The sequence below is a fragment of the Tupaia chinensis genome, unplaced genomic scaffold (assembly GCF_000334495.1).
Source record: "Tupaia chinensis unplaced genomic scaffold, TupChi_1.0 Scaffold000575_1, whole genome shotgun sequence".
NCBI classification, from domain to species: domain Eukaryota; kingdom Metazoa; phylum Chordata; class Mammalia; order Scandentia; family Tupaiidae; genus Tupaia; species Tupaia belangeri.
Genome location: NW_006160089.1, coordinates 536,295 through 548,663, shown reverse-complemented (window position 1 = coordinate 548,663; position 12,369 = coordinate 536,295). Strand labels below are relative to the sequence as shown.

General features: G+C 35.9%; 1 protein-coding gene across 1 annotated transcript in view; it reads right to left on the bottom strand.

The window, feature by feature from the left end:
- Positions 1–12,369, bottom strand: part of RABGAP1 (RAB GTPase activating protein 1) — a 210,514-nt gene that overhangs the window by 131,504 nt on the left and 66,641 nt on the right. Inside the window, exons 8-11 of the mRNA XM_006158213.3 lie at positions 11,365–11,475; positions 10,919–10,985; positions 10,032–10,134; positions 7,115–7,284 (exon numbers count right to left, since the gene is read on the bottom strand). Coding sequence (XP_006158275.1) covers positions 7,115–7,284; positions 10,032–10,134; positions 10,919–10,985; positions 11,365–11,475 — 451 coding nt within the window. The remainder of the gene's footprint in view (positions 1–7,114; positions 7,285–10,031; positions 10,135–10,918; positions 10,986–11,364; positions 11,476–12,369) is intronic.

Sequence of the window (12,369 nt, the reverse complement as noted above, 5' to 3'; positions counted from 1 at the left end):
TATTAATCTTAAATTTCTTCTCTAATATAATGCCATCTTAGTATAATAATTCCAGATGGGAAGTCTTCCAGGCTAAAGAGAAGTTACTGAGTCACCAGATAATTTTAGTGAAAGGAAAACAATCAATTCTTAAGTCATTTTAAAAAACATTTCTATACTTGTTTTCCCATACTGACAGCAAAAAATAGACACACTAATATTTTGTATGTATAAAAAAGATCTCTATCATTGCTTCCTTTTGAGGTTAACAAAAACAGAAAAAGGGTTAAAATTTTAAGTTATGTTTAGTTTAAGTAAATACCAAAAATAATCTTATAGAAAGACAAAAGTAGCATATATTTCTACAAAAGGAATCTTGGCTGGGACTTGTTTTGTTTTTTTTTTTTTTTAGATTTAATTTATTTATTTACTTATTTTAATTTGACCAGAGAGGGCCAGAGAAGGACAGAAAAAGCCACCAGTTTCGGGACTCAAACTGTGGTGGGCCATCTGGGAGTCCAACACCCATTACCACTACACTATCTGCTGGACCAGAAAAGAGCCTTGGCTGAGACTCTTAGAAGGCAATATACAGGAGCCAGCAGGTGGCGGAGTGGTTAAGGCACAGAACTCCTATGTGGCTAACCACAGTTTAAGTTCCAGACTCCATGGCTTGAAAATCATGCTGGATATGCATGCATTCACCCAAAGTCTGAGGAGAACAGAGGAGAAGGGATTCTGCCATGGCCATCTCTCTGAGGGGTGATTTTTCACTTTTCCTCTGTATGTCTCTCTCTGGTGAGTACCCACAACCTGTGACAAAAATCTTAACAACAACAAAAAAATGAAGGCTGTATACATGGGGACTTCAAAAAAATTCATGAAAAATATTTCATTAAATAAGAATTTTGGTGCAAAAAATCTAAAATACATGTATCATTTTTTAAAATAATATGCATCTTCCATGAACTTTTTGACAACCCACACACATGTGTCTTATTCACACATCTCATAAAATCTATTTAACATTCTCCTATCATCTATCAAATGAGAAACACTATTTATCCTCACTGAATCACTGTCAAAATTACATAAGATACAAAAAGTGAAAGCTTGTGGAGTGATGGTCATAGAAGGAGCTCAATTAGTAGTAGCTGTCACTACCTTTTAATGTCATGATCATGAAATAAAAGAGGAAATAAAGGAGGAATGTGAAATAAAAAAACAAACTTAGTTACAGTGAGTGAGATTAACAGTGTTATAAGTGCTCTAAGACAATAAACTTACAAAAATCTGTCACATTCTACCTGTCGTAGCCTACTCTCTATCCACCCTCACCTACCTCACCTATCATAGACTTATCCAAATAAGGAGAAAAATTAAACATTATCAGGAATTTCCTGCCCTCCTACCAGTTTCCATGTAAACAGTTTTGCTTTTTGCAAAGAAAATATTGGAAACCCAGCTCATGTTGTTTGTAACCCTTTTTTTTTTTTTTTTTTAGGTTTTATCGTAAGGTATGTGTACTTTTGAAATAGAGAGGGAAAGTGAGAAATTGCCCCTAGAGGGGATGGCCACACTGCAATCTCTCTTCTTCCATTCTCCCCTTGGGATTTTGGACAGGCATGCATAAGTATCTGGCATCATTTCCAAGGGCGGGTCTGGGACTTGAACCATGGTTAGCCATGTGGGAATCCATAGCTTTAACCAGCATGCTACTTGCTGGCCCTATGTTTGTAACCTTAACAGAATTTAGTAATCTAATGAATTACGTCTTAGGTATGTTTTTGGATAGTGTACCTCATCAAATCATTTTTCGAGCTAACCAGAAAAAAGAAAAAGTGCTAGAATAAAGTACTTCATTGGAATAGTTTTAAATCTTGCATGGAATAAAATTAAATAAACTTATTTTCATGAAAAGATCTATTTCTCTAAAGTAAGTCACAAAAGTAATATTCCTGTAAACCCATGCAGTCTTTGTATCCAAGGCTGTACAGCACTAGACCTCAAGGAATATGTGGCATCTGGGAAATCTTATGTTCATTAAAATAAGAGTAAAGAGAGAGAACTGTAATTAAATAAAACATATCCTTTTACATATACACCTATACTAAAAACATATGATTAATTTCTGTTTACCATCCTTCGCTCTAGAAACTTAAGGATCACTCCCTCTTGCTCATTATACTTTCTATTTTTAAAGAATCATCTTATTTATTTACTTACTTATTTTTTAATTTGACCAGAGAGGGACAGAGCGAGAGTGAGACAAAGTGAGAAAGCAAGCCACCAGGTCCAGGACTTGAACCACAGACGGTAATGTTGGAGTCCAGCACCCTTAACCACCACATCACCTGCTGGCCTTGCTCATTAATTTTCCAAAGTAATATTTGTGAACTGGCACTTAGGAAGTATTCTTTCACTCTAGCTAATGAGCCATCTAAATAATCTTTGCTGTTCTGATTTCATGATTTAGTGTTCTTTATTCTTCCTGTGTAACTCAAAGGCTCCGCAGTCCCTCTTGATGATAATAAGTAAACCTATGAGGAAATTACTATGGTATGTACTGGGAACTATTGTGAGTATGTTATATAGTTGCTTACTTAATGTCACAGGAACATTATAAGGGAGAGTCCCAGCTGATTCACAGTTATGTAAACTGAGACTCAGAGAGGTAAGGGAACTTATTTGAAGAATTAAAGCTAGTCAGTGGTAAGATCCAATATACTCTGACTCCAAATCCAAAGATGATGTCCCTATGCTAATTCTCTACTACTGCCACACTGAAGAGCAGGCAGAGGAGTGCTAGAACTCAGGTTTGTTTTCTGTCTCTTATGACAACACTAGAAAGAAATCTCTATTCCTTCTCTGCTTGTTTTCTTTTTCTAAATATACTTGGATATAGTAGAATCAAAATTTCTGCTATGGAAAAGCACATTCAAATAAATCCACACACAACACTGAACATTGTATAATAAAAAATCAAAGTTGCATGTAAATAAAATTAACAGGTAGTCACTGATAACTACTATGTTCTAGGTTCTTGAGACAAATCAGTGAACAAAACAGATAAGAAGTTTTGCCTTAGAGGATTCTAATATAGAAACAATATAAAAATAAGTAGATAAGAAAGTAAAAGCTGAGTTAAAAGAAAATATATATAGATCATACAGGGGTACAGGGGACTGGCTATACCTAAAGAACAAGCAAACTGCAGTATCAAATGAGGTAAAGTGAGCTGTTGAGATGTAAATCTGAGTTGATGAGAAGTAAATCTGAACAAATACTTAAAAGTTGGTGACAGAGCCAGCAAGTGGTGTAAAGGTTAAGGGGCTGGACCCATATGGCCAACAGCAAGGTTCAAGTCTTAGAATGGGTGGCTTGAAAATCATGCCGGGTGTGCGCATGTGGTTGTGTGCATGCCCAAATTCCCAAGAGGAGAATGGAGGAGAAAGGACTCACCGCATGGCCAATCCCCCTTGGATATGATTTCTCACTCCCCCCACCCCCATCTCTGTCTCTCTCCCTATGGCAAAAACTAAAAAAACAGTTGGTAAGGACCTGCAGGAGATGAGTATTGGCAAGTAGGATCCAGGAGAAAGTATTCCAGGCAGAAGGAAATGTTAGTAGTAAAGTACCTAAGAGTATGGTTAGAACAGCAAGCAATCAAGAGGAAAAGAGGAATTTATCATGTCATAGGCTACAGATCAGGAAGGGTCTTATAAACTACCATAAAAATTACTAGATTTTACTGAGTAAAACGGAGAGTTAGAAGGTTTGAAACAGAAAATAGATATGATCTGACTTTAGTCTGCTATGTTTTGAACGGACCGTAAGGTAGCAGAAATACAGTGAGATGAGTAAAGAAGCTACTACAATAATCTAGGTGAACATAATGATTCAGATGAGAGTTAACATAATCTAGGCAGTAAAAAGTGGTTAGATTCCAGTATGGGTTTTTTTTTTGATGTTTCTTTTTTGTTTATTTTTATTTTTTATTATCATCATAATCTTCTTTATATTACATTGGATTACATATAACTTTACAGTGTATTACATTGCTTTTTAGATTCCAGTATGTTTTGAAAAAAATGGGATTTCCTGAAAGAGAGGATATGGAGTATACGAAATAAAAGGATAAAATACTTGGCCTTACTGACTATCAGAAAATGCTGAGAGTAAAGACATGTAGGTACGGCATTTTGGGGTGGGGATGAGATATTTAAACCTTTTTAGACAAATTAAACTTGAGATCACCTGAAAGCTAAATGAAGGTGCGGCATTTAAAGACAAGAGAGTGATTGTATCAAATGCTATTGACAGATTAAGTAAAATGAAGATGGAGATCAGCAATTTAGGTAGTTTGTGATCTTCATTACTTCCATGGTTTTGTTATAAAGGAAAGCAAAAAAGAGGAAAGTATGTGATGTGGCAACTGGTGAACAAGGAAAGCTAGAACAAAACAGGTATTTCATCTTCTGCTCTTGAAAGGAAAGACAGAGCATACACGTTTGACTTTGAACGAGTTAACTGCCACATTAAACAAACAAACAAACAATGGGTATTCTTCAGAATCTATAGTCTCTAGACTTAAAATGTTTAAAATAGAATCCAAAATTACAAACCAGATAGCAAAAGTAAACTGAGATCCAAACAAGAGAATTAGCATTCAAGAATTTCTAAAGTAGCTATACTGAAATAATGCTCAAGGATGAGAAAGAAAATCTGCTCAAAATAATGAAATAGGAAACATCAGAAGAAAATAGAAACACATAAAGAACCACACAGACATTCTAGAAACAGAAAATACAAGTTCTAAATTTTTTTTACTAATTCATTGACAGGGCCAGCCAGTGGTATGGTAGTTAAGGCAGTTGGAGTCTACATAGCCAACTGCACAGTTGAAGTCCCAGACCTGAAAATCTGAAGACCACACTGGACATGTGGGCATGTGTGCTCGAAATTCCAACAGGAGGGAGAGATGAAGAGACTGCAGTGTGACTATCCCTGATGAGAGGCTGCTTTCTCACTCCTCCCTAAACCCTCTCTCCATTTCTGATGAGAGCACACACACTCCAGCAAAAAAAACAAATTGTTTATTTATTTCATTTCATTTCATTTATTTATTTATTTTTTGGGGAGAGGTTTTTGCTATAGGGCACGTGCGTTTGCCAGAAAGACAGAGAGACAGAAAGCAAGAAATCACCCCGCAGGGGGGATGGCCACGCCGCAATCCCTTCTCCTCTCGGGATCATGGGCACACACGCACACGCACCCGGCGTGAGTTTAAGCCGCCGGGTCCGGGACTGGAACCACGGTTGACTACGTGGGAGTCCAGCGACATAACCATTACGCTAACTGCTGGCCCCAATTAATTAATTAAAAAAAATCATGGAGTAGCCTAACAGCAGAATGAATATGACAAAGGAAAGTGAACTTTAACACGTTAATAGAAAACATTCCATTTAAAGAAAGCTCAGAAAAAAATGCTTAACAAAATATATATAAACTCAGAGATTTGTGAGATAATTCTAGAAGATCTAAAATATGCTTAACTGAAGAGAATGGATAGTTGGGAAAAAAGCAGAAGAAATAATGGGTCAATTCCACAAATTTGGTTTAAAAAATCCAAAATTTCATCAAATACTAAGAAGGAAAAATAGAAAATTTTATGTAGGCACAACATAGTTCAAATGTCTAATAAATAAATAAATAAATCTTAAAAGTAGCCACAGAAAAATAAATAACATTATACACAGAACAATATAAATAAGTCAATGTTCACCTCCCATCAGAAAGTAATGCAGGCAAGGGCCAGCAGGTGGCATGGTGGTTAGGGGTGCTGGACTACCACATGGCCTACCATAGTTGGCATCTTGGACCTGGCACCTTGCTTTTTCACTTTCTCTCTCACTCTGCCCCTCTCTACTCAAATTAAAATAAATAAATAAACAAAATTCAATAAAATAATTCCTTTTTTAAAAGAATTACTTATTTGACTTTCTTTATTTCTTCTTTTATTTTAATTTGACCAGAGAGAAACACAGAGAGAGAGAGAAAGACAATGAGAAAGCAAGCTACCAGGTTAGGACTCCAACCGCACTGGGCCATGTGGGAGTATCCAGCGCCTTAACCACCACACCACCTGATGGTCCCAATAAAATAACTGTGGGGCCTACTCTGTGATCTCAGGGGTTAATGGAGCTGGATTCCACATGGCCCACTGTGAAGACTGAATCCTGGCCCCAGCAGGTTGAAAAACATGCCAGGTACATACATGTCCAAAATCCTGACAAGATGGAGTGAAGAAGGGACTGTGGCCTGAGCACATCCCACTAGGGAATGCTTTCTCCCTCTCCTCTATCTGTCCCTGTTGCTCTATGGTGAGGCACATGCACAATGTGATAAAATAAGAGAGGAAAAAAAAAAAAGAAAAGCAGCAGATTATGGGAAGAATTCTTTAGAGTGCTGAAGAAGAAAACCAAACACCCTAGAAATCCTACATCCAGTGAAACTAGACTACGAGAATGAAAGTGAAATAAAGACATTTTCAGATAAAGAAGTCTAAGAGAATATGTCTTTAGCAGATCTGCACTAAAATAAATGCTGAAAGTAATTCTTTAGGCTGAAATTAAGTGAGACCAAATGGAATCTTAGAAATTTAAGAAAAAATAAAGAGCAACAAAACTTATAAATAGGGGGTAAATTTTGAAAGGACAAATTTTCCTCTTAACTTATTTAAGATACCCATGACTGTTTTAAGAACTAATTGATAGCTTAGTTGATGACTGGAATCGGTGTCATGGGACCAGCAGTCAGTGTAATGGCTATGTCGCTGAACTCCCATGTAGTCGACCGTGGTTCACGTCCCGGACCCAGTGGCTTAAAACTCACGCCGGGCGCGTGTACATGTGTGCCCAAGATCCTGAGAGAAGAATGGAGGAGAAGGGATTGCGGCGTGGCCATCCCCCTTGGGGGGTGATTTCTCGCTTTCTGTCTCTCTGTCTCTCTGGCGAGCGCATGCGCCCTATTGCAAAAACCTCTCCAAAAAAAAAAAAAAAGAAATCAGTGTCAGAAGTGATTCTTTTCCTTTCCTTTTCCCTCTACTCCCCATATTCATAGAAAAGTAGCATACCTGCTTTAGTTTCAAAAAGAAATTTTCAGTAGTGCTGCGTTTACTGAAAGGCCAGAATAATCTTTCATTTGGTGAGCAAACACGAACTTTTGTCTCTAGGAGAAAGCGAACAGGCTCCTGTACTTCTGTTATTACCAAATCAACAGCTGTGGTCATAAACAGCACTTTATCTAGAGAGAGAAAAAGAAAAGGAAAAATAGATTAAAAACATGGAGATATATTTTCCAAATGATTAATGTAAAAATGATTATTTTTTAACAAATTTTCAAGATATCAAAGGTAAAGCTTTAATAAACAAAAATAATCAGACCACTGCTTTGAACACACTTTTTATTAAAAATTATTTTCTTAGGTAGACTTCTACAAGTGGAATTACACAGTAACAGTAGTATACACTTGCTTAAGAAATGTACTATTATTTTGCAAAAGTAAATTACTTCTTTATGCCACCACTTTGTGACACTAGAACTTCTCAATTTTAAACTTGTTCAATTGTTACAACATATTTTTTGTACTCTTTATATGTCCTACCTATTTATCTATAGTGTTGTTAGTAATGACAAAAAAAAAAAAAAAAAAAGGAAAAAATAATGGCTAAGAGAAGCACTTAAGAGTATTAAGCAAATAAGATTACATACTCAGGATGGAATATTACATCTAAATGTCATTTGGAAAGCAATAAAAAATATATAAATGTCACTTAGGAAGAGTGTGAAATATCTTGAAAAAAGTTGTCTATGCAGAGAATATCTGAAAACACAAGAAAACTGTTAACAGCAATTCCCCTTGGGAAGGAGCCTTGGGGACTATGGTAGACTCATGTTTCCCTATAAATTCACTGAATTTTTAAACAATGGGTCTTCAAAAAGCTCTTGGGAAAAATGCTTATTATGAAAAAACTATGCATAGATTTCAAATTTTTCTGCACCAAAATAATCTCGGTTTAATTCCATTTTCCCACAAACTTTTTTTTCTTCTTAAATAGAGATTTTTACCAGGCTGGCAGGTAATGTGGTGCTTAAGGGCACTGAACTCCCACATAGCTGACTGTGGTTTGATATGCTGTAATGATGTACAGAAAAAGAAAAAAAAAAAAAAAAAAGGAAAAAATAATGCTAAGAGAAGCACTTAAGAGTATTAAGCAAATAAGATTACATACTCAGGATGGAATATTACATCTAAATGTCATTTGGAAAGCAATAAAAAATATATAAATGTCACTTAGGAAGAGTGTGAAATATCTTGAAAAAAGTTGTCTATGCAGAGAATATCTGAAAACACAAGAAAACTGTTAACAGCAATTCCCCTTGGGAAGGAGCCTTGGGGACTATGGTAGACTCATGTTTCCCTATAAATTCACTGAATTTTTAAACAATGGGTCTTCAAAAAGCTCTTGGGAAAAATGCTTATTATGAAAAAACTATGCATAGATTTCAAATTTTTCTGCACCAAAATAATCTCGGTTTAATTCCATTTTCCCACAAACTTTTTTTTCTTCTTAAATAGAGATTTTTACCAGGCTGGCAGGTAATGTGGTGCTTAAGGGCACTGAACTCCCACATAGCTGACTGTGGTTTGAGTCCAGGAACTGGCGGCTTGCTTTCTCACTTTCTCTCTCTCTCTTTCTCTCTCTCTCTCCTTCTCTCTGTCATTCTGTTCCTCTCTGGTCAAATTAAAATAAATAAATTTTAAAAATAAAGTTAAACAAATAATTCTTTAAAAAAAGGGAGATTTTTTTTTTTTTTTTTTTTTTGCTAGAGGGTACATGCTCTCACCAGAGAGAGAGAGGGACAGAAAGCAAGAAATCATCCCCTGGGGGGATGGCCATGCTGTAATCTCTTCTCCATTTTCCTCTCAGGATTTTGGGCACACATGCACATGTGCCCGGTGTGATTTTCAGCCCATCAGCTACAGGACTTGAACCATGGTCAGCCATGTGGGAGTCCAGCAATATAACCATTACGTTATCTGCTGGTCTCTCCATAAACTGTTTTGACGTCTCTTTATTTGTGCATAGATTTTCCTCAATACACGTCCATAAGAAAATAGTTTTGTTTTTTTTTTAATAGACCACAGATTATTTTTAACACCTTTCATGCCATGAATTCATAGGGAATAGGTTCCAGAAGCTTAGGCTTCTTTCCACTGGTTCTCGCAAAGTGTGCTTCTCTGGGTGGAGCAGGCTGGCGCTTCAGTTGAACCCAGGTACTTTTCTCTTTGGCTTCCTTTCTTTTTTTCTGGTCATTTTCCTTCACACGTTTTAGGAAGCTATCTCTGCTCTTAGAATGATTAATATGCTCAAAACGCACATTAATTCTCTCGGCAAGACTCTTGCCCTTAACTTGTTTGTTTACAACAATGCCAACAGCATGCTAGGTAATACTGTAGACTCTTCCAGTTTTGCCATGGTAACATTTGTGGAGCATTCCTTTTTGAACAGTACCCATTCCTTGATGTCTACAATATCACCTTTCCTGTAGATTTGCATGTATGCTGCCAAAGGAACCACTCCATGTTTTCTAAAAGGCCTAGAGAACATATATCAGGTGCCTCTCCTCAGGGAACATATATCAGGTGCTTCACCTCCTTCCCTTTGTGTTCGTCATTTTGGTTAATTACTGAAAGATGGAGGTTTTGGCAAAAAGTGAAAGTGGGAAAGGGAAAGTGAAAGCGGGAAAGTTTTTTAAAAATAAAAGTGGGAAAGGGAAAATATGAAGACAAGGGAAGGAAGGAAAAATAAGTGGGCAAAAATAATACTTGTCTCTAAGCCAAGTTTAATAATAAGTTAAAAAACCATTCAAATTCTTCAGTTTCACCAGAATTATGTAAACACTTGATACTGGTCAAGCAAGTGGTCATAAGGTTAGATTATCTCTTTGAGACTAAAATTTCTGTTCATGTCAGCAATCTGTATCACCTTTAGGAGTTTCTTCATTTACAACTTGAAAATGTGGGGATTTCGGATTCCAGCTTCCAGTAATAACATAGGATTTGCCATCTGAACTTTTGCCCATAGATTCCTAAAGAAAAGAGTAAAAATAAACCTTAATGCCAAAGTGAGTGAACAAATGCCAACCCCTATATTGCTGTCTTTAAAAACTGGGAATTGCAAAAATATACAAATATGTTTGGTTTTCCAAGAAGTCATGATGCATTTTTGCATAGAAAAACATAGAAAAAAAATGTCATGGCTTTTCTGACAGCTCAGAAAGATAATTATATTTTCTTCTTTAAAGATAGGAGTATATGTGAATGACCAGTTAAGATTAAAGACGTGCCAATATTTGTGCAATTGTTCCTGAAAAGTTATATATATAATAAATGCTTCAAAGTCATGTCAAACTATAAACAGTAGAGAAATTTGCTACTTATTAATAAATCTGATATTGAATTCTTCTGTCAAGTGAATCATCACTGCATAATATTTAGTTTTGAAACTAAAGATGTTCATGAAGTAGTAATACTAATAACTACTATTATTTGTAAAGCACTATGACAATTTACAAAGAATTCTCTGATAAATTTTCTCTTTGGATTCTTACATTAATCATTAATAGAAAAACAAGACTTACTATCACAGTTACACTGATGAGAAACTGAGGCTGAGATACTTATCCAAGGTCAGACTTATAAATAACAAGTTAGACATAAGGAAACTCTCTTATTTTTATATGCCATTTTATACATTAGAAGAATACCTTCGTAAACACATTTTAATATCAGATTCAGATAAGATAGTGTGAAACAACATTTTCTAGGGAAATAGTTTATAATCTATATTTTTTTTAATAAAAAAAATCTTACCAAATCTAACAAGTGCATGTCACTATTTCGTACATCTTTTCCTGGGCTAAGGAGAAGACCGAAGCACCTGTGAAAAAGAACTGACATAAATTTGGGAGAAAGGATAACAAATAAACAATGTTTAAATTAGGTCACTTAAAAAAATTCTTTTCTGATGGAAAAAAAAAGGACACACAAAAATTATCAATAAATTAGTGTTATCAAACTACAATCCTTACTTTAATTGGGATAAGCAAATTTTGCTTACCTTTTATAGCCACATAGCTGAAGTCTGCAAATTAGCTAAAGATTTATATGAGTTATTTCAAAGTAATGAATCATTCGCTTCAATGAGCAAAAGAATTCCCCAAGGGATAAAATGCAAATATATTTCTGAATACAGTATATGACTACTGTATTAGACTTATAAAACCAAAACATAAGACAAACTTACTATAAAAGCTTACCTTTCAATGGCAAGTTCTTTATTAGTTGTTTGTTGCACATAGATGACAATCTTCTTATCAATTCCTTGGCGCAGTTTAAAGCACTGTCTGTCCTTATCTTTGGGAACTGCACTGTTGACCAACATATTTCATTAATTCTAAAAATTAATTTTATAAATTTTGTAAATTTTAAAATTATTTTGTCACATACTAAAATGATTTTTTAAAACAAACATCTCAAATTGTTGATTCTTTTCTGTCACTGTTTTTCAAACAATAAAAAAGAAAAAAATCATTACTATCTCTTGATGTAAAAATATTATCATCAGGTGCAGAAAATCCACGGAAGCATTTATAAAAGCCGGAAAACTCATCACTATGCCACCCTAAAATGTGGCTTTAGTTTTCTCTCTTATTGTTGTGATAATAAAATTTAACATTTATAAGGCATCAAACACCACACATAAAGGATCCAAAAAATGTTTCTTTCCTTTACATATTGGTCACTGGACTTTACAAATAAAATGACTGGACCAGCAGATGATGCAATGATTATATCAATGGACTTTCACGTAATTGACCATGGTTCGAGTCCCCCACCTGGAGGTTTCAAACTCATGGCGGGCAAGTATGTGCACATGCCTAAAATCCCAAGAGGAGAAAGGATTGCAGTGCGGCCATCTCCCAAGGGTGGGGGGTGATTTCTCTCACTTTCTGTCTTTCTCTATCTCTCTGGTGAGCACATGTGTCCTTATAGCAAAAACCTCTCTTTAAAAAGAAAAGAACAAGGGACCAGCAGTTTGCATAATGGCTATGTCACTGGACTTCCATGTAGTCAACGGCAGTTCGAGTCTCGGACCTGGTGGCTTAAACTCATGCTGGGCAGGTGTGCACGAATGCCCAAGATCCCGAGAGGAGAACGGAGGAGAAGGGATTGCGGCGTGGCCATCCCAGCTGGGGGGTGATTTCTCACTTTCTGTGTCTCTGTCTCTGTCTGTCTGGCGAGCGCATGCGCCCTATAGCAAA